This window comes from Procambarus clarkii, chromosome 10 (assembly GCF_040958095.1).
Source record: "Procambarus clarkii isolate CNS0578487 chromosome 10, FALCON_Pclarkii_2.0, whole genome shotgun sequence".
NCBI classification, from domain to species: domain Eukaryota; kingdom Metazoa; phylum Arthropoda; class Malacostraca; order Decapoda; family Cambaridae; genus Procambarus; species Procambarus clarkii.
In genome coordinates this window covers 14746328-14769105 of record NC_091159.1, presented here as the reverse complement: position 1 = coordinate 14769105, position 22778 = coordinate 14746328, and the positions used below count along the sequence as shown (strand labels likewise).

The following is a 22778-nucleotide window of genomic DNA, read 5'->3' as shown; positions in this document are numbered from 1 at the left end:
CCTCTCTGATGTCTCCTCTCTCACAGTTACTCGCTGTTTCCTGTTGCTTAAATACTCCCTTATCCACTGTAGCACCTTCCCTTTTACTCCTGCCTGTTCCTCCAACTTTTTTAACAGCTTTTTATGAGGTACTGTGTCAAAAGCTTTCTGACAGTCCAAGAAAATGCAGTCTGCCCACCCTTCTCTTTCTTGCCTAATTTTTGTTGCCTGGTCATAGAATTCTATTAAACCTGTGAGGCACGATTTACCATCTCTGAACCCATGTTAGTGGTGTGTTTCAAAGCTATTTCCCTCCAGATGCTCTACGAGCCTTTTCCTTGCGATCTTCTCCATCACCTTGCATGGTATACAAGTCAGGGAAACTGGCCTGTAGTTCAGTGCCTCTTGCCTGTCACCCTTTTTGTATATTGGTACTACGTTAGCTGTCTTCCAACTTTCCAGTAGGTCTCCTGTTTCCAGTGACCTGTTATACACCATAGAGAGTGGCACACTTAGTACTTCTGCACCTTCCTTTAGTATCCATGGTGAGATTCTGTCAGGTCCAACAGCCTTTGTCACATTCAGCTCCAACAGATTCCTTTTGACCTCATCACTGGTGACGTTAAATTTCTCCAAGGTTGCTTGGTTTGCCTCCTCCTCATTTAGCGCAGGGGCTCCTCTTTGTTCTTTTGTGAAGACCTGTAATCTTTTGTTGAGTTCTTTACACACCTCCTTGTCATTCTCTGTGTATCTGTTCTCCCCTTTCCTCAGCTTCACACACTCAGTTGTGCGTGCGTGTGCGCACACTTAAATAGACATGCTTTATGTTTGTTATTGGCTTAAGTTAATCGTTGCCTTGAACCAGGGCCACAAAAGTGCGAACCCGTAGCTCTACCGGCTATCCTATGAACGCTCACAAAATGGTTCTCGGAGATACCTAACTGGTATCCAACTGAGATTTTAAGTCTTTCCAGTGGCGCCACTGAGTGATGGAGGTATTCATATCTCCATGTCCTCAGAGGCACCTTAAGGAAGGGTTAAAGTGTTAGTTGGATACCAGTTAGGTATCTCCGAGATCCTTATAGTAGGCGTTCATGATGTAGTACGTAGGATACATGTGGGGCCTCATTACCCACATGTATCATTGTTGTGCATGTTTCAGGGTATGTATTAATTGTCATCCACACTACCATGGAAATAAACGTTCTATTCACCTGGGCTCTAGGAGACTTGCGTGTGACTCGCGCGTGCACTCACACCCAACGCGTGGAAGGCCAAAGCTCTATCGACCGGGCTATTGAGTAGTCTTTATAAGGAAAGTTTCCAGAAGCAGCATCCTGCAGCCAAACTGGAATTTTTCGACTTTCCCTGCTTTTGCTGTTGGAAAATGTCCTTATTAATACTACTCACTAGCACGGTCGATAGAGCTTCGGCATCACATGGGTGGAGTCCATGGTTCGAGTCTCCTGGAGCCCAGGTGAATGGAGTGTATGTATAGTACTAGAGTGTGTGTGTGTGTGTGTGTGTGTGTGTGTGTGTGTGTGTGTGTGTGTGTGTGTGTGTGTGTGGGTGTGTGTGTGTGTGTGTGTTTGTACTTTTGTGGATGCTCTTTTGTTCCCTACTCATTTAATGGATTTTGGAGAATTTATCCATTTTTTTTTTATGATTGTATTTGGAATTTTTTTTATTTGTTATTCTGTTTGATCTGTTGTTTTTATATAAGTTTTTTTTAAATGCAAAGTGAATCTGTCTTTTTTTGTGCATGATGCATTGGTCTGGATGTATTTATTGCGTATATTAGATGTGTATGCCTGTATGTGTTTTATCTATGTAATGCATGCCTTAATGTGCCTTGTGTATGCCTGTATGTGTTTTATCTATGTAATGCATGCCTTAATGTGCCTTGTGTATGCCTGTATGTGTTTTATCTATGTAATGCATGCCTTAATGTGCCTTGTGTATGCCTGTATGTGTTTTATCTATGTAATGCATGCCTTAATGTGCCTTGTGTATGCCTGCATGTGTTTTATCTATGTAATGCATGCCTTAATGTGCCTTGTGTATGCCTGTATAGGACTTTGCACATGTATTACATGTCTGTATGTTTTGTGTAACCTGTGTTACCTGTATGTGTTGTGTACACTGTCACTGTTCTGTATGTGGTTATGTATATTGTGTATGTATGCGTGTTGTATGTATCGGAAAGTGCCTCTCTGTAGAGTCGGGTTGCTTAATAATGCAGCCCAAAGCAGGTGGTAAACTCCATCTAAGGCTAAACTCCTGTGTTTTTTGGTTGATGTATACGTATTGTGTATAATGTATATGTATATACGTGTTTTATGTATAATTACCACACTTACTTGATCTTGCAGGGTTGAGCATTTGCTCCTAAGACCCGTATGCCTGAGCGAGTTTGAGATTGCTAACGTCATTCCTCTTGTTTGGTGACCCTCCTCAGTGTCTGGACCGAGAAGCTGCCACCCGGGGCACCATGACTCTCTACCCTCGTGCCATGGACGCCGGAGGGTACGGCCACGACGCTGAACCTGCCACCGTCACCCTAAACATCAACGACATCAACGACAACCATCCTTACATCCAGAGTCCGGTAAGTTGCGGCACAACATTGTCAGTCTTCCGTACATCTGCCGACACATCAGGTGTAGAGCTCTTAAAGTTCTGTAAGTATCAGTCTTGCGTACATCTGCCGACACATCAGGTGTAGAGCTCTTAAAGTTCTGTAAGTATTAACGTACGAAATAGAGCTCAATAGAGCTGGGTAGGTGGGTATCTCTGTTGTCCAGAACCAGGCAAGTGGGTATTGTTGTAGTGGTACCATTTGAGTGAGTACCGTCGCAGTGGTACCATTAGAGACGATATGAATAGGCACTAAAAATGACAAATAGAAAAAAAATGTAACATAACCCATCTTTAACTCGTCTGAGTAGACTGAGGGTTGCAACCCAATGTTGCTAGACTTGCAACTGTGAGAATTGCAAACATTAGCGTCTACAAACCTTACCACGAAGCGTGTCTAGTTAGTGTGTGACCTCAACACTCTGCAAGAACAAAAAAAAAACGAACTGATATTTGTCATCACAAGTTGTTTACAAAAGACAGTAGTTAGCCAGGACTCATTTCCCCAGAACCTACAGGATCTTAGATTGGCGAGGAGGGGTTGTAGCTCTAGTTCCCGCCTCCCTGAACCTGTGATAATCTCCATCTTGGTCTCCTCCTCCTCCCCCACAGGACAACAGCTACACCAAGATCATGGAGAACGCCCCACCATCCTCGGTGAAGCCCGTCACTATTAGGCTGAGTGACTGGGACACTGAGGAACACGGCTGTCCGTGTACACTCTCCTTCGAGAGCTCCACCTCGGCCGACATCATGAGCAAGTTTAAAGTGACCGCGATGACGGGGTGAGTACATGGGGAGATGGTTGAGTACATGGGGGAGATGGTTGAGTACATGGGGAGATGGTTGAGCACCTGGGGGAGATGGTTGAGTACATGGGGGAGATGGTTGAGTACATGGGGGAGATGGTTGAGTACATGGGGGAGATGGTTGAGTACATGGGGGAGATGGTTGAGTACACGGGGAGATGGTTGAGTACACAGGGAGATGGTTGAGTACATGGGGAGATGGTTGAGCACCTGGGGGAGATGGTTGAGTACATGGGGGAGATGGTTGAGTACATGGGGGAGATGGTTGAGTACATGGGGGAGATGGTTGAGTACATGGGGGAGATGGGTGAGTACATGGGGAGATGGTTGAGTACATGGGGGAGATGGTTGAGTACATGGGGGAGATGGGTGAGTACATGGGGAGATGGTTGAGTACATGGGGGGATGGTTGAGTACATCGGGAGATGGTTGAGTACACGGGGGATGGTTGAGTACATAGGGGGACGGTTGAGTACCTGGGGAGATGGTTGAGTACACGGGGAGATGGTTGAGTACACGGGGAGATGGTTGAGTACATGGGGGGATGGTTGAGTACATGGGGAGATGGTTGAGTGCACGGGGAGATGGTTGAGTACATGGGGGGATGGTTGAGTACATGGGGAGATGGTTGAGTACACGGGGAGATGGTTGAGTACATGGGGGGATGGTTGAGTACATGGGGAGATGGTTGAGTGCACGGGGAGATGGTTGAGTACATGGGGGGATGGTTGAGTACACGGGGAGATGGTTGAGTACCTGCGGAGATGGTTGAGTACCTGGGGAGATGGTTGAGTACCTGGGGAGATGGTTGAGTGCACGGGGAGATGGTTGAGTACCTGGGGAGATGGTTAAGTACCTGGGGAGATGGTTGAGTACACGGGGAGATGGTTAAGTACCTGGGGAGATGGTTGAGTACCTGGGGAGATGGTTGAGTACACGGGGAGATGGTTGAGTACCTGGGGAGATGGTTGGGTACCTGGGGAGATGGTTGGGTACCTGGGGAGATGGTTGAGTACCTGGGGAGATGGTTGAGTACACGGGGAGATGGTTGGGTACCTGGGGAGATGGTTGAGTACCTGGGGAGATGGTTGAGTACACGGGGAGATGGTTGAGTGCACGGGGAGATGGTTGAGTACACGGGGAGATGGGTGAGTACACGGGGAGATGGGTGAGTACACGGGGAGATGGTTGAGTACCTGGGGAGATGGTTGAGTACACGGGGAGATGGGTGAGTACACGGGGAGATGGTTGAGTACACGGGGAGATGGGTGAGTACACGGGGAGATGGTTGAGTAGACGGGGAGATGGTTGAGTACACGGGGAGATGGTTGAGTACCTGGGAGATGGTTGAGTACACGGGGAGATGGTTGAGTACACGGGGAGATGGGTGAGTACACGGGGAGATGGGTGAGTACACGGGGAGATGGGTGAGTACACGGGGAGATGGGTGAGTACACGGGAGGTACACGTTAACTACACATTCCTCTGGCAAGACCCTGAACCCCTCAGACCCTGACACTGTTTTATTAATATTATTATTATTATTATTATTATTATTATTATTATTATTATTATTATTATTTTGGTAGTCCAAATCTTCGAGGAATTTAACAACTAATGTTTCTTATATGTGTTGTGGGTCTTTGGTTAATTAGGACTGTTTAAGTGTGTTGGTTCACTTCGATACCGGAAGTAGTTATTGTACAGGTTGGACTTGAACGAAGCACGTCTCGAGTCACAGCTTCGAACATGGTCAAGTGGATCGTAAGACAGACTCTAATGTGTCTGGATATCATTCAGTAAATATTTGACTATTTCATTTTGAATCCGACGGCCGTTTGTTGTGATGATTAGTTGTAGGTTTAGGTTATGTTTGGTTAGATTAAGTTAGATTGAGTTGGGTTGGGTTGCTTTTGTTGCGTTGGGTCGAGTGTTTGGGTGTGGTGTTTTGGTTCTATTCGAAATTATTTGTGCCCAGATTCCGTCGATGAAGCATTTAGACTTGAGAGATGCGTTTCGAACATAGAAAACTAATAATGAGCTTTTGAAGAAAGGTAAGCGTACAAAACGAAAATAAAACCCCAACATTACCTACCCTACCCTACCCTAGTCTTCCCTCCCCTCCTCTAGCCTTCCCTACCCTCCCCTAATCTTCCCTGCCCTCCCCGACCCCAACCACTCAAGCCATAGGTCATAACACATCAGCAAACAGTGACCGTCGGTGTTGCTCTTCGACCACAGCTTCACCTCGCAGTACGAACTCCAAACGCTGAAGACCCTGGACCGGGAGGCGCAGAAGACCTACCAGATACCCTTCAGGACGTCCGACAGTGAGGGCGTGAGCGGCACACGGTACCTGACGGTGGAGGTCGGTGACGAGAATGACTCCCCCATGACGGACGGCTCCAGCGCCATTAAGGTCTACAACTACCAGGTAATTGTGTGTGTGTGTGTGTGTGTGTGTGTGTAAGTTCTAGCCTATTTGTGCTCGCTGGATCAACTTCAGTACTTACACCCCTCCTCTCCAGCTGCTATAGTCGTTTAATTCAATAATTCAGTGGTGTGTGTGTGTGTGTGTGTGTGTGTGTGTGTGTGTGTGTGTTGTGTGTGTGTGTGTGTGTGTGTGTGTGTGTGTGTGTGTGTGTGTGTGTGTGTGTACTAGCCTATGTATGCCAGCAGGACTGTGCTTCAGTTCTTGGACTCTGCCTTCCAGCCGTCGGTCGTCTAATATAACGACTCCAGACCTAAATTTGTTTCTCATATCTATCTTTGAAATTGTAAATGGAGTTGGCATCTCTTATCTTCTCGTTAACTCCATTTCATTTTACTCTTATGTAAACAAAAAACTTTTTGTTAACACACCTAAAGCTTATCTGTATCTGGAGCTTCTTCCATTCCCTCAATTTCTTTTAGTGTTCATTGTGAAGACTTCCTCTCTTCCACAGTATATATTTCTCAATCTTTATTTGTTCGTCTTTTATGTCTCTCTCTCTTTCTCTCTCTCTCTCTCTCTCTCTCTCTCTCTCTCTCTCTCTCTCTCTCTCTCTCTCTCTCTCTCTCTCTCTCTCTCTCTCTCTCTCTCTCTCTCTCGTTTCGCTCTTTCCTGCTCCTTCAAGCTTTCTTCAACGAGCCTGGTTGTAAACCTTTTATCTTCTTAAATTTTCTTGTGTGAGTGAGGTTCACACAAGACTGAGAATCACACAAGGGTAAGGTTCACACAATGATAAGGTTCACACAATGGCGAGGTTCACACAAGGGTTATATTCACACAAGGGTAAGGTTCACACGAGGGTAGGTGCACACGAGGGTAAGATTCACTCAAGGGCGAGGTTCACACAAGGGCGAGGTTCACACAAGGGCGAGGTTCACACAAGGGCAAGGTTCACACAAGGGCGAGGTTCACACAAGGGCGAGGTTCACACAAGGGCAAGGTTCACACAAGGGCGAGGTTCACATAAGGGCGAGGTTCACACAAGGGCGGGGTTCACACAAAGGCAAGCTTCACACAACGGCGAGGTTCACACAAGGGCAAGGTTCACACAAGGGCGAGGTTCACACAAGGGCGAGGTTCACACAAGGGCGAGGTTCACACAAGGGCAAGGTTCACACAAGGGCGAGGTTCACACAAGGCCGAGGTTCACACAAGGCCGAGGTTCACACAAGGGCGAGGTTCACTCAAGGGCGAGGTTCACACAAGGGCGAGGTTCACACAAGGGCGAGGTTCATAATGGGGTTGTAGACTTTACCACTGGTCCCGCTAAGCCAACAACTGCCCTTCGACAAGATGCAACCCACAACAGCTGTCTAACTCTTGGGGGGGCTATTTGCTACTAGGTTAACAAAGGTATCTGGTGGAAGAAAAACAAATTGTTCCCAAACGTTTCGCCCTGCCCAGGAGTCGAACTTGGGTCCAGGGAGTTGTGTGCTGACTGCAGCCATCAAGACTTCTTCACTGGATTTTATTTTAGTTTTTAACAAGTTGTTTCCAATGTTTTTTTCCCTCTTCGTTAACACCATCTTTATCGTCGGTCACGTGCACATTTTGGACATATTTTCCCCCATGCAGAGAAATTTCTGAAGCTTAGGCTGGCAAGCAGGTGTGTACACAAGTCACTTCGTTCACAAGACGGTTCGCCAATAGCTATTAAAACCTAACATAATCCTACTCAACCTACCCTAATCTAACCTAAACCTACCTAACCTTATCCCAACCGAGCCTAACGCTTGGGTAATACATCCTAACCTAATAATATATAAGGGTTGAAGACTCGGAAACAAGAGTTTTGTCGAATCCTCTTGTGTACAATTTGACCATATATAGTGTCTGCGCATGCGTAGTCGTGAGCCATATGTAAACAAACATTCCCTATTCTCTAACGGAAGGATCAGCCTCATATTTTTGCGATTCCAGGACGCACTAACGACGAAATTAACATTCTATCCTCCAGGGTCAGTTCCCGTCCATGGTGATTGGGTCAGTGTACGTCACGGACCTCGACGACTACGACGTCGTCGACAAGACATTCGAGATCGACCCGACGACCTCTTCAGAGGTCAGCAACTATTTCGATGTCGGGTTTAGCAACGGGAACATCACCATGCAGAAGGGGACTCCGGAGGGAACTTACGTGCTCAGAGTCAAAGTAAGTTGGTGGTTTATCTCCATGGTCAGGAGTCACCAAGTGTTTACGCAGCCAGTTACGACCCCTGTACATCTTTCCTCAATCATGGCGGCGTTGTCTACACTTATTAAACAATTTATGAGCTCCGAAGTACAACGAGGTTGTTTATAACAACAATAATCTCGGGTTGGGAAGTTTCCGTGTTCGTAAACTGTTGAATAAATGTAAACAATGCCTGCATAATTGTTGAAAGATGTATAGGTTTCGTAAAAGGTTGCTTGATAAATCCTGACCTAGGAATCCTCAGAATATCACAATAGTCTTAGTCACATTCTCAGTGTCAATTCAGTAACACGGAGGATGTGTCACTTTCACTATAAGTCACTATATATGCACCATAGTGCATATATAGTGACTGATGTAGGTCATCTTATCCATCCCAACATTCTGGTGATTCAGTGGTATGGAATCCCTTAACAGCCGTATTGTAGTTAACGTGTTAACGAATATTCATCAATTGTGGTGCCTTAAATGACAAAGAACTGAATAGTGGAAGGCATCGGAGCATATGTATGGTATGCTCCAGATATCGATTAATATTGTTATGCCTCACAGAAACGTGATGTATCTATGGATCGAGCCTGTGTGTGTGAGATCAGGGTCGAGGGTTCGATCCTGCATTTTGTCTCCCGAGTTTCTTATTATTTAGATATAAGCTGCTGTATGATGGGTTGGACGCGTAAATATTACCTTCCTTCTTCCCTTCCCTCAGGTGATTGACAAGTTCCGGAATGAGACGGCCATCGGAGAGGTGAACATCGCGGTGGTGGACCTGACAGAAGAGGCCGTCATGCAGTCCGGCTCCTTCATGGTAGCCGGATACACCGCCCACGAAGTCCTTCAGCAACGGGCGGTGAGATATGCTTCTAGGGTTCTCGCGGAGTGTTCGGGGTGTTGAGCCGGATACTTGCTCTTCTTGACTGTCTAGAATTCAAGAGCTTGCTTAACCTTTGAGTATATTTGACCGGCAATCCGGTGTTAATTTGTCCCCCTTGTAAATAAAGCAACGATGAAATATTACACTGAAACTTTAACTTCTAGAGTTTCTGTTCTTTCCTCACGGCTCTATTCCTTTTCCCTCTGTCCCTCCAGATGGCGGCGGTAGGCACGAGTCTGTACGAACGCCTGAAACAGAAGATCGGCAGCATTCACGGGATCGGGAGCGAGAACGTGGACATCTTTGCCATGAGAGATGTGGAAGGTGGAGTGAACATCCGCTACAACTGCCACAGCTCCCCTTACTATACCGCCGCCAGACTCAATGGTGTCATGATGTCGCACAGGGAGGAGGTGAGTGGTGATAGTGACTGGTGATCCCAGTCAGTGGTGGTGGGTGGTGATTCCTGTAGCGGAAGTTGTTAATTGAAGGGAGGGTGGGAGAGGTTCAGGTGAGGGGGAGGAGGGAGTGCTATTTAAGGTCATGATGCTTCTGTCTAAGTTGTATTTTCTGTTACACACACACACACGCACACACACGCACACACACACACACACACACACACACACACACACACACACACACACACACACACACACACACACACACACACACACACACACACACATACACACACACACACACACACAAACACACACAGGGAAGCCGGCCGGCCGAGCGGACAGCATGCTGGTCACACCTGTGGTGATCCTGTGGTCCCGGGTTCGATCCCGGGCGCCGGCGAGAAACGATGGGCAGACTTTCTTTCACCCTATGCTCCTGTTACCTAGCATTAAATAGGTACCTGGGAGTAAGTCAGCTGTCACGGGCTGCTTCTTGGTGTGTGTGTGTGTGTGTGGGGAGTGGGAAAACAATAGCAGTAGTAGAAACAGTTGATTGACAGTTGAGAGGCAGGCCGAAAGAGCAGAGCTCAACTAGGTGAATACACACACATACACACCATGAAATCAGCAACAAAAAACGTTTCCAAATTATTTTGAGCTTCAGACCAATGCCATGATATATATATATATATATATATATATATATATATATATATATATATATATATATATATATATATATATATATATATATATATATATAATCTCTTCCTTGCAGCTGATGAGCTCCCTGACCATCAATATATCGAGGGTGAACATCAACGACTGTCTGTACGAGTTGCAGTCGCCATGCGGCACCACCAGCTGCCAGCAGTTCTTGCGGCCTAACATCACCTCGCCTCTCGTCATCGGCAGCGACACCACCACCATGGTCGGCGTCGACATCACCGAAGAATACTTGTGTGACTGTGGAGCCCTGGAGCCGCTGCCTTCAGTGTGCTACAGCGGGTTCTGTCTCAACGGCGGCGAGTGCATCCAGGCCAATAACACCCTTTCCTGCCGATGTCCGGACAACGACTACGGCCCTCGCTGTGAACTTAAGAGTGCGAGGTTTGAGAAAGGTTACGCCTGGTATGAGCCTCTTAAGGTCTGCGAGAATGCGTCTCTGTTTATGTCCTTTGATACCAGGGAGGACACTGGAGTTCTTCTTTACTCTGGGCCAACTGTGACGCGGCCCTGGAGCAACTACCCAAGAGATTTCATTTACGTGTTTCTAGAAAAATGGTGGTTGAAAGTCTTCATAGACTTGGGAACAGGAACGAGTACCATGTCTATCCCGCTAGAGAAAAACAATAACAGAGCCTTCGACTTCACTGTCACTTGGAACGATCGTGAAGTCTCGTTCGAAGTTTTCAAGTGCTTGGGCAATAACACCATCGATAATTCAAACGATTGTAGGAAATCCGTTCAGTTACAAGGTCTTAACGTTCCTAGCCACTTGCTGAACGTCGGGGCGCCATTGCAGGTGGGTGGCGTAGCCGCAATGGTGAGCTTCAAGCAGCTGGCCAGTTCGTACGGCTGGACTTTAGAGCCCACGATGGTGGACCCGTTCTTCGGGTGCGTACTGGAGCTTCGCCATAACAACTATCTCTACGACCTCAACTCCACCGACTACGACAAGAACACCTACAAGCCGTGCGATGCGCCGGTACCTGCTAGAGTCATCGTCGGCAAGGAATCCATCGTCATCATCGTCGTCAGTCTTTTGGGACTCATATGTGAGTACTTTGTAGATAATTTGTTTATGGATTATTATTTTTTTATAACTTTTTGCGATTCTCACATAATTATCACGCCTCATGAGTAATTACTTATCTACTTCTCATCTACTCTTTACATATTTTCTTCCTACCTGTCTTCATCTACCTGTGACTTTCCCGATAAAAAATTGTTTTCATATCCATCGAGTTTTCATACTTTGGATATGTACACAGATATATGTAGCTCTCGTTCTCTCATTCTGGGTATGACTTGGTGGTTGCTGGAGGCGTATCCCTGGAAACACAAACCGAAACTGTCTCTCTTTTCCGCTTGTTACAACTTGTAATAAAGTTGTTACATCTTTGCTTAACGTGTTTATGACGTATTAGAACGTTGTTACAACTTGCTATATTGGTAAAATCATTTTCATTAATGGATAGCTGGTTAGGAAGTGTTAAAACTTGTTCGAACGTTGTACCAACGTCGTAGTTTCGGTGTGTGTTTGGCGGGATTACGGTCTCCTCTGCTGTCCTGACCTTGACCTCGTGGCTGTTTGTTTTCATTTTATTCTGTTCTTCCTCATCTCACTTTTATATTTGGGTCAATATTCTAGCTAGTGTGTGTGTGTGCTCACGTAGTTGTGCTTGCGAGCATCTGCTCTTAATGCATCTTTTCGAGCATCTGGTCGAAATGATGGACTTTTGGCCATCATTTGTCCAGTGCAGTGTCTCATTTCACTCTTTCTCATATTTAGATTTAAAACTGTGTATTGAATTGACTTTGATAACTTCATCTAGTCCGCTTCACTTATTTGCGATTCTTAGACAGAAAAAAAGTTCTTGCTGACACTTGTGTTTTCTTGTGTGTTTATGTGTGTGTTTGCGTCTGTATGTTTAGGTACCTGGATGGGGTTCTGGGATTTCTTCTACTTCCCAGAAGGCTTGAAATCAGGTAATTGCTCACATTTAATGTTTCGCATCTCGTTGGGTTGGACAGTGTTGGTGCTGCTCATCCTGTGTCTTGCGCGACGGAACAAGAAGTCCATCTCGTACCCCGAGCTGGATGGCATCGTTAAGGAGACTATCGGCGGTACTGACCTGGAGGGCTTCGGAGAGAAGGACATGACGCAGTACGACCTTAAACTCCTGCGGGTTGGCCCTAATGGCCAAGTCTGCACCGGTGAGTACAGTCATACTTAGTAGGTTATCGTAACTCATGTTGGTGGGTTCCTCTAGCACAGGCGAGAAGGCGAACTCCTTAAAATATTGAAGCTATTGATGCTCTAATAAAAAAAAGGGAAAATTATATAATCGTACGAGATGGTAAGTACAATTAGGGGTCTCTCATGTTGGTGGGGAATACGAGAAAGGAAGTGCTGATATTTGTGGGTATTCTCGAGTGTTTAATTCTTTGACACACACCCACATGACCCTAAGTACTTCACAAGAAGGTCGGTGTCAATGGGGGAAAAGAGAGATATTATTGCTTCTGTTTATGTAAAGAAATATACAAGCACAAAGATATGAGTGAGAAGAACGCGTGTACTGACACTCGGTTTCCATATCAACATACCGGGGACAAAGAACTGGTAGCTCGACCTTTCTTTAGCGAGGCGATGAGGAGACGAGAAGACTGGCGCCGTAAGCTGCTGGTCACAGGTACGGTACAGGCATGACAGGTTACTGAGCACTCTCACGGTTCTTAAATCCTGCAGTCACAGTTCCCAAGTAGCTCACAGTCCACAAAGTTTTTATTGACTCACAGTCCTCATGCACTTAAATCGCTTGTGACTTGAAGTGCTTCAATTGCTTCACAGTCTTTAAATGTTTGAAGTCACTCGCAGCTCTAATTGTCACGTTCCTCACGGCTCTAATTGTCACGTTCCTCACGGCTCTAATTGTCACTTTCCTCACTCACGGCTCTACTTGTCGCGTTCCTCACTCACTCACTCACGGGTTAACTGGTTGCACACAGCGAAGTTCTTCAGTTCGGTCACTGGTCACTCAGTGCTTGAGGACTTCAGTAATTCACGTTTGCCAAGTCGTAACTCTTGCCTCACGGGGTCCTCAAGTCGCTGGGTAACACATGGCTCTAGTCAGCAGTCATACTTGACCCTCAAGTCTATTCTACTAACCCAAAGTGGGATATATGTAGTCTTCTGGCCTTGTAGTAACTTTTCAGTTGTTTACTGTTGACACTTGGTGCATAACCAAGCCTGAGAGGTCACTTGACACACTTCGTATGACTTGGCCCCGGTGTTCCCACATACGCATAAAGACCATTAACAGATTTATCATAAAAAAAACATGACAGCTTCCTTCAACCCTGTCACTTATAGATTTACACCAATTCTTATACCTACGATAATTTCTTTATTCAGGTACATGTAATATAACTAATGCTCAGAGATATTCACCAGAGTGTATATCTCTATATAGCTTCACACACATACACCAGATATATACAGATAAACACAAGAGTGTATATCTCTATATAGCTTCACACACATACATCAGATATATACAGATAAACACCAGAGTGTATATCTCTATATAGCTTCACACACATACACCAGATATATACAGATAAACACCAGAGTGTATATCTCTATATAGCTTCACACACATACATCAGATATATACAGATAAACACCAGAGTGTATATCTCTATATAGCTTCACACACATACATCAGATATATACAGATAAACACCAGAGTGTATATCTCTATATAGCTTCACACACATACACCAGATATATACAGATAAACACCAGAGTGTATAGCTTCATTGTTGGCATTAGGCGACCTGCTATATTCATCGGTTACTCAAAGAGTTTTTGCAACAACAATGGAATTCATTGAAATCAACAACTCCTCGCAAGGATGATTGTTAAGGAGTGTTCGTGGTACCTAGAGGGACAAGTTCCCATTGATGTGTTTCTTTAAGAGGGTAATCGGTCCTTCTCCGTTGAAATATACGGAGCAGGAGCTCGTGAGAGGTGAGGCTGCGAGTTTAGAGATGTTTATTAATAGGTAATTAACTCTGCCTCTAGCCTCGTGCAGGCGTGGGGCAATATCTTGTGATCTCTGAAGGGATCCGTCTCTATCTTAACCCAGGGTCTTCCTCCTTTTCCCAGGCTCTATTCCCTCCTCCCCTAGGCTCCTCTTACCTCCTTCCCCCAGGCTCTATCTCCTCCCTCTAGGCTCTACCTCCAGCATCATTTCCTGTTGGTAGAGTGTTTGAGATGTGGTCTGGCGTCTCCGCAAGTTAAGGAGCTCCCAGACGCAGCATCCAGTAATGGCTCTCACCCCGAGGCCCTTCAAGTGGAATTAGAACCAAGTTTGACAGTTGTCTTAATATGTAACTTTTGGAAGTGTGCTAATGGTGCGCAGGTGGGGTGATGGGGCGCAGGTGGGGTGATGGGGCGCAGGTGGGGTGATGGGGCGCAGGTGGGGTGATGGGGCGCAGGTGGGGTGATGGGCCGCAGGTGGGGTGATGGGCCGCAGGTGGGGTGATGGGGCGCAGGTGGGGTGATGGGCCGCAGGTGGGGTGATGGGCCGCAGGTGGGGTGATGGGCCGCAGGTGGGGTGATGGGGCGCAGGTGGGGTGATGGGCCGCAGGTGGGGTGATGGGCCGCAGGTGGGGTGATGGGCCGCAGGTGGGGTGATGGGGCGCAGGTGGGGTGATGGGCCGCAGGTGGGGTGATGGGGCGCAGGTGGGGTGATGGGCCGCAGGTGGGGTGATGGGCCGCAGGTGGGGTGATGGGGCGCAGGTGGGGTGATGGGCCGCAGGTGGGGTGATGGGCCGCAGGTGGGGTGATGGGCCGCAGGTGGGGTGATGGGGCGCAGGTGGGGTGATGGGCCGCAGGTGGGGTGATGGGGCGAAGGTGGGGTGATGGGGCGCAGGTGGGGTGATGGGGCGCAGGTGGGGTGATGGGCCGCAGGTGGGGTGATGGGGCGCAGGTGGGGTGATGGGGCGCAGGTGGGGTGATGGGGCGCAGGTGGGGTGATGGGGCACAGGTGGGGTGATGGGGCACAGGTGGGGTGATGGGGCGCAGGTGGGGTGATGGGGCGCAGGTGGGGTGATGGGCCGCAGGTGGGTGATGGGGCGCAGGTGGGGTGATGGGGCGCAGGTGGGGTGATGGGGCGCAGGTGGGTGATGGCCGCAGGTGGGTGATGGGGAGCAGGTGGGGTGATGGGTCACAGGTGGGGCGCAGGTGGGGTGATGGGGCGAAGGTGGGGTGATGGGGCACAGGTGGGGTGATGGGGCGCAGGTGGGGTGATGGGCCGCAGGTGGGTGATGGGGCGCAGGTGGGGTGATGGGGCACAGGTGGGGTGATAGGGCGCAGGTGGGGTGATGGGGCGCAGGTGGGTGATGGGGCGCAGGTGGGTGATGGGGCGCAGGTGGGTGATGGGGCGCAGGTGGGTGATGGGGCGCAGGTGGGTGATGGGCCGCAGGTGGGGTGATGGGCCGCAGGTGGGTGATGTGGCGCAGGTGGGTGATGGGGCGCAGGTGCGTGATGGGGCGCAGGTGGAGTGATGGGGCGCAGGTGGGGTGATGGGCCGCAGGTGGAGTGATGGGCCGCAGGTGGGGTGATGGGGCGCAGGTGGGTGATGGGGCGCAGGTGGAGTGATGGGCCGCAGGTGGGGTGATGGGGAGCAGGTGGGTGATGGGGCGCAGGTGGGTGATGGGGCGAGAGGTATCAGAACACGTGGTTAATTACTAATTCTGTGTAAATAGGTGTTAGTTGTTATTAGATATTAGGCGTCAGTTCCTAGTTATCAGTTGCTAGTTGTCAAGTACTATCACCGTAACGCAATTTACTGTTTTATTATACTAGTGTTAACCATCATAGTACATTAGTATTAACTATTTGTGTATGTGGAAATATACAACTTAGTCCTTCGGTATTCCTGTATTTTTTCATAATTAGTATTTAGGTGGTATGTCCTGCATTTTCACTAATTTTTAATGTGTATGTCGGTAAAATTTATTTCTAATTTTTGTATTACATTCCTCTTATATTGAGTTGTATAACTAAATAGTACATAACTTGTTTTCGTTCACAACACTAAAGTAATATTTTGTTTTCTACAGAACACTGAAGTAATATTTAGTTTAAAGTGTTGTTGTTGTTGGAGTACTTGAGTGTAAACAGGGCCTGAGACACTCTGCTATTGATGTTCTTCTCTACACATATCCCCAGAGCCAGAGACCAATAGCTATACAAATCCAGTTGCGTATGAGAGATTACAAGGGACAGAGGACCTGTTCAATTTGCGTAAGTAACCATCTTGGATCTTTGGGTCTCCTGTTGATTTTGAGGCTCGGCTGTTCAGATTTGATTTTTGTGTGTGGTTGTACTGATGATGATGTGATGTGGCCGCTCAATGTTAATCTAGATTGGTTATACACCCTGGCTGTTAAGGATCAAGTGGTGTACAGTTTCGTTTACTGCTGGTTCGTCTTGATTATGCCACTGGTTTCATCCAAACAATCCTAGTTCCGGATGCTTCGGATGGTCTGTGTGGCCGGTCCAAGCGACGTAATCCGTAGCCTAACCATCCGGTCCTCGTAGCGTATCCACGGTCCTCCAAGCTTCAACTTTGATGGTGACCACTTTGATCAGTGGATGGTGATAATTATACACAGGGCCTCACACAAGACAGTGCTTTGCTCATTCCTACTTTGATCACATATTTTTACAGCAGCCGTTAATGATTTACTGGACAGAATAAGCGATTTGTGGTCGTCATGTCTGCTTCCTCTCTTGATTTACCTTTTATGAGAAATTTTGTGCTGATTTATGTTATACAAATCCATTTAAGCCTTATATATATATATATATATATATATATATATATATATATATATATATATATATATATATATATATATATATATATATATATATATGCGATAATCAGAGGCCTCGAGGAACAGAGCAACAGTGATTTGTACAAAATGGAAGGATGTGAATAGCGTACACACACACACACACACACACACACACACACACACACACACACACACACACACACACACACACACACACACACACACACACACACACACACACAGGCCTTCGTTATTGCCTCCTTCGTGGAACTGGTTGGTTTCCGCCTCTCTAGCTTCGCTTTGCTCACGGCAATTACAAACACTTCTCGCTGACTGAAATATCCAATATAATTGGCTTAATTTGTGTATCTATAACCGTATTTGTGTCGTGTTGTATGGCAGAATGAACGTATGATATTGGACGCTGCTTGTATGAATATTACGAGAGATATATATTAGTTATCTCTATCCTGTATGACCTAAGTTGCCGAGTATTGTCCAAGTTTAAGCCTTAATAGATATAACTTTGTACGTAGTTATATACAGAAGTGTCACTATCGTTATATTTTCCATGGTAATTATTGATTACGTGATTACTAATTATTGATATAATCACTATCATTAAGGTGATGTCTTCAGCGTAGTAATCTGGGCCAGGAGTCATCAGATAATTATGCAAACACGAAACCAGTACATCTTTCCTCAATCAAGACGGCTTTGTTTACATTATTAAACCAACGCGTCCTAAAAACCAAGTCCATTCCATTCAGCGGTTGACCCCAAAGACGCATTCATCAATTTTAACATGATGTTCATTCAAAACAGAACTTTTCTCAAATCTAAATTAATGTTATATATTAGCATATTGTACATATTTAGACAGTGGTTAGGTCAGGTGTTTAGGTTCTGTTGGCGACTATTTTTATTTGTAGTACGTGGGCGAAGCATTTACAGCATTGTTGTTCGAACAAAATTCGTCAGTGAAGCACTTGTTCCGGATATGTTCGAACGTCAGCAGTTGTGAGTCGTGTGTAAACCACTTTTCATTCATAAACAGGGGGTTTGGCGGGTGCATAGAATCACTTTTGGATCTTTGTTTGGAGGACGGGCTGCACAACAACTGATTTCGTTCGAACACTTCCGGAACAAGTGCTTCAATGACGAATTTTGTTCGAACAACAACGCTGTAAATGCTTCACCCACGTACTACAAATACAAATAATCGCCAACAGAACCTAAACACCTAACCTAACCTATGCCTATATATGCACAATATGCTAATATCTTAGCATATTGCATACTCATAGTTCAACTCTAAGCATATATATATATATATGATTAGAGGTAAAAAAAATTATAATATTAATTTATATCTGAGAACAATCACATTTTGAATGAACATCATGTTAAAATTTATGAATACGTCTGTGGGGTCGATCGCTGAATGTAATGGACTTGAGTCGAGGACGGGTTACATAAACAGGGGGTTTGGCGGGTTTATGGAATGGACTTTGGGTCTTTGTTTGGAGGACGGACTGTATTAAGCAGTTAATGAGCTGCGAAGGACTACGAGGTTCATTAAAATAATAACCATGGCTTGTGAAGTTTCAAAGCTTGTAAGCTGTTAACTAAATGTATATAAACCCGCCAATGATTACGGAAAGATGTAAAGGTTTCGTACGTAGTTGAGTAACTGCTTCATGACGGGTGTTGATGACCGCGGCGCTGGTCTGTACAGTTGTATTCACCTAGTTGTGCTTGCGGGGGTTGAGCTCTGCTCTTTCGCCCCGCCTCTCAACTGTCAATCAACTGTTACTATTTTTTTTCTCTACACACACACACACACACACACACACAGCAGGAAGCAGCCCGTGACAGCTGACTAACACCCAGGTACCTATTTACTGCTAGGTAACAGATCATTAGGGTGAAAGAAACTCTGCCCATTGTTTCTCGCCGGCGCCCGGAATCGAACCCTGGACCACAGGATCACGCGTCTAGCGTGCTGGCCGCTCAGCCACCGGCCCCACATATATGTGAGCTGTGTGAGCCTCCTTGTGTCTCTTGTTCCCTCCTCTTTCTACTTCCTCTTTCTACTTCCTCCTGCTCTTCCTCTTCTTCCTCCTCCTCTTCCTCCTCCTCCTCCTCCTCTTGGTAAACTGTTGTCACCTACTTTCAACACATTTCCATATATTGCCGACTCCATAAAAAAAAACTCAACTGCCTCAAGAAATTCTTGCCGAGGTTTTGGCCGCTTGTATTCTCCTGTGTACCTTTTGTTTACAGTGTTTCAAGTCGGTGTATTCTCAGGTGTATTTTCTTGTATTGTTTACGGTTCACTGTAGTGTTTTAAGGACTCTATGTCATCGTTATTTTCATTTAAGTGCTTTAAAATCTCTAGTATTGAGCAGTTTAGGTTTTCATGAGTTTTCAGTAGTTTTCGTTTGGACATGTGTGTGTTTATATCTTTAATTGGCCTTCCATCGTAGCCATGTTGAACTGGAGCCACCTCGTGTGGGTAATTTTTGTTTAGTATTCCATTTGAAGGTTTGCACGCACGCACGCACGCACGCACGCAAGTAGATGCCACTGTTCTTGTTGTTGTTGTTATAGATTCAGCTACTCGGAACAAGTTCCAAGTGGCACGGGCTATGGTGAGCCCGTAGTGGACTTACCTGGCACAGGAGCGGTGCTGTATGTGTGGATGCCGCTGTCCACCTAGCAGTGTATATAGGATCCTGTGAGTCGGCTGTTGCACCACCATCTGGTCACCACTTGGTCCGGGAGACATCTCCCGTCACGCAGGGTGCAGTCGCGCCTCCACAGATCTCCAGTATCAGCTCTTGATACTGGTAACGGCTCAAAAGGGCCACCACCTACGGGCTATTCATGCCCGTGCCACCTCTTGGGTGGCTTAATCTTCATCAATCAATCAATCGGCTGTTGCGGGCTGCATCCTGGGGATGTGTGGGGAAAAAACAAAAAATAATAATTTACTTAGTAGTTAGTAACAGTTGATTGATTGATTGACAGATGAGAAGCGGGCCGAAAGAGTAGAACTCAACCCCCGCAAGCACACCTAGCGGAATACAACTAGGTGAATACACAAGATCTTGCGTGTACACGCCGTGTGCATGCAAGAAGGTGATTACCAAAACAAGAGTTAAAAGCACATTTAGTTGGTGGATTAACAGGTGCGGGGGATCGAAGCTACCACCAGGGCAGCTCCACAGCCACAGGTGCAAGATATTAATGGGAATAACAGTGTGGCCCCAGAGCCCTCCCCACCACACCATGTGATGATATATGAGTATCATTATTCCCGTTCTCGGGGACAGGAAGCCTGTATTTACCGTATCCCTCTAGACCGTATCCCTCTAGACCGTATCCTGCTAGACCGTATCCCTCTAGACTGTATCCTGCTAGACCGTATCCCCCTAGTCTGTATCCCGCTAGACCGTATCCCCCTAGACTGTATCCCGCTAGACCGTATCCCTCTAGACCGTATCCTGCTAGACCGTATCCCTCTAGACTGTATCCTGCTAGACCGTATCCCTCTAGACTGTATCGTGCTGGACCGTATCCCTCTAGACTATATCCCGCTAGACCGTATCCCTCTAGACCGTATCCCGCTAGACCGTATCCCTCTAGACCGTATCTCTCTAGACCGTATCCCTCTAGACCGTATTCCTCTAGACCGTATTCCTCTAGACCGTATCCCGCTAGACCGTATCCCTCTAGACTGTATCCCGCTAGACCGTATCCCTCTAGACCGTATCCCTCTAGACCGTATCCCGCTAGACCATATCCCTCTAGACCGTATCCCTCTAGACTGTATCCCCCTAGACAGTATCCCACTAGACCGTATCCCCCTAGACTGTATCCCCCTAGACTGTATCCCTCTAGACCAAATCCTGCTAGACCGTATCCCTCTAGACTGTATCCCGCTAGACCGTATCCTGCAAGATCTTATTCTACTAGACCAGGTACTGACGTTCCCCAGAATATGACACAACAGTTTCCTAACTCCCTGGAAAATTTTGAACTATGAAAATAAAATGAATCAGGTGAAAGGAAACGTACCTAACCGTTTCTGCCCTGCCAAGGGATTAAACCCGGGTCCCATGATTGTTTGCCGAGGATGTAGACCGCTATGCTAAAGGACCCCATATATATAAATATCTGTATCCATCAAATAGAATGTCTGTTTGAGGTTAGAGAGCAGACGCGCGCGGCTAGCCTCACCAAACTTTTCAAGATGAATCATGTTGGGTAGGGGAATGTCATAGGCCAGTCGATCGTTGTCGAGCGAAGAGATATGATTTAAGAAACATCAGCATTTATAGACACTCCGCCACCTGCGATTTTCTTATTTTTTAAATATGTGTTTGACAGAGTTGTTTAGCAGTGATTCAAAATAATTTTTGTTGAGAGAAAGGAGGGGGGGGGGGGTGAAGAGGGGAAGGACCAGGTGGGGGAGGGGGGTAATAGACCCGGGCACCGCCGGGTCTTTTTCCACTTCCTAGCTATATTTTTTCCTTATTTTCAACGTTCTCTCGAGTGTTATGTAGTACTTGTCTCTTCTTCTTTCCTTCCATCATCAACGTTTTCCTTACTCCTGTTCTTATACCAGTTATCAAGGTGCCCCATATAACACCTTCCATTCATTAGTTCGTCTCCTGTATCTTTATTTCTCGGGTGGTGAGAGACGCAGCATCTTTCTCGGGTGGTGAGAGACGCAGCATCTTTCTCGGGTGGTGAGAGACGCAGCATCTTTCTCAGGTCGTGAGAGACGCAGCATCTTTCTCGGGTCGTGAGAGACGCAGCATCTTTCTCGGGTGGTGAGAGACGCAGCATCTTTCTCGGGTCGTGAGAGACGCAGCATCTTTCTCAGGTCGTGAGAGACGCAGCAACGACCCGTAGCGTCTGTTCCGTCACAGACTATTGCCAGCTGACAAAGGGTTCCGAGGTTCATTTTCTGCCATTGAACAGGACACGAGCCGGATTCCAGCCTCCGGATTTGTCGCATCTCATTCCTGAATGCTAAATGGGTGAGGGGAGGCGACGGAGACGGCGTAATGGGGCGGAAATTTGGTGCTAGACGAAGGAAACGAATTTGAAAATAAAGGTAATTTAAAATGGAATGATTTTAACACCATATTTTAAGAGGAAGCTTAATGGAAAACTGAGAAGGAAGATATGTAGGCCTACTCACCATAGGAGACTGAGAGCATAATTGTAGGCCATTATCTCTCTCTCGTGTCTTGGGACCGATCTGATGTCAGGTTCTGGTCGAGTGATCCCTTGACATAAATATTTCTCTATAGTTTTACCATTCCGGTGAGCGGGACTGAGAGAGGGAGTGAGAGAGGGAGTGAGAGAGGCTGGCAGTCAGGTATAAGCAAGTCCCAGCTGTGTCTGGATACAAGTGACAGGATAAACAACCCAGCGGGTTTTCTTTTGATTTGGGGAGTGTTGTACATGTTGCTATGGCGGTGTGTCCACTCACAGGATGAGTGGCGCTGCCCAATACTGTCACTATGGCGGTATGTTCACTCACAGGATGAGTGACGCTGCCCAATACTGTCACTATGGCGGTGTGTCCTCTCACAGGATGAGTGACGCTGCCCAATACTGTCACTATGGCGGTGTGTCCTCTCACAGGATGAGTGACGCTGCCCAATACTGTCACTATGGCGGTGTGTCCACTCACAGGATGAGTGGCGCTGCCCAATACTGTCACTATGGCGGTATGTTCACTCACAGGATGAGTGACGCTGCCCAATACTGT

At 46.7% G+C, this 22778-nt stretch overlaps 1 protein-coding gene across 2 annotated transcripts in view; it reads left to right on the top strand.

Moving 5' to 3' along the window:
• Window positions 1-22778, top strand: part of LOC123746898 (DE-cadherin) — a 289369-nt gene that overhangs the window by 245689 nt on the left and 20902 nt on the right. Inside the window, exons 21-29 of one of the 2 annotated variants that reach the window (XM_045728781.2) lie at window positions 2438-2587; window positions 3229-3401; window positions 5667-5859; window positions 7874-8068; window positions 8820-8960; window positions 9200-9397; window positions 10167-11166; window positions 12146-12328; window positions 16356-16430. In XM_045728781.2, the coding sequence (XP_045584737.2) occupies window positions 2438-2587; window positions 3229-3401; window positions 5667-5859; window positions 7874-8068; window positions 8820-8960; window positions 9200-9397; window positions 10167-11166; window positions 12146-12328; window positions 16356-16430 (2308 nt within the window). The remainder of the gene's footprint in view (window positions 1-2437; window positions 2588-3228; window positions 3402-5666; window positions 5860-7873; window positions 8069-8819; window positions 8961-9199; window positions 9398-10166; window positions 11167-12145; window positions 12329-16355; window positions 16431-22778) is intronic. The other variant, XM_069321647.1, reaches the window with a different exon arrangement.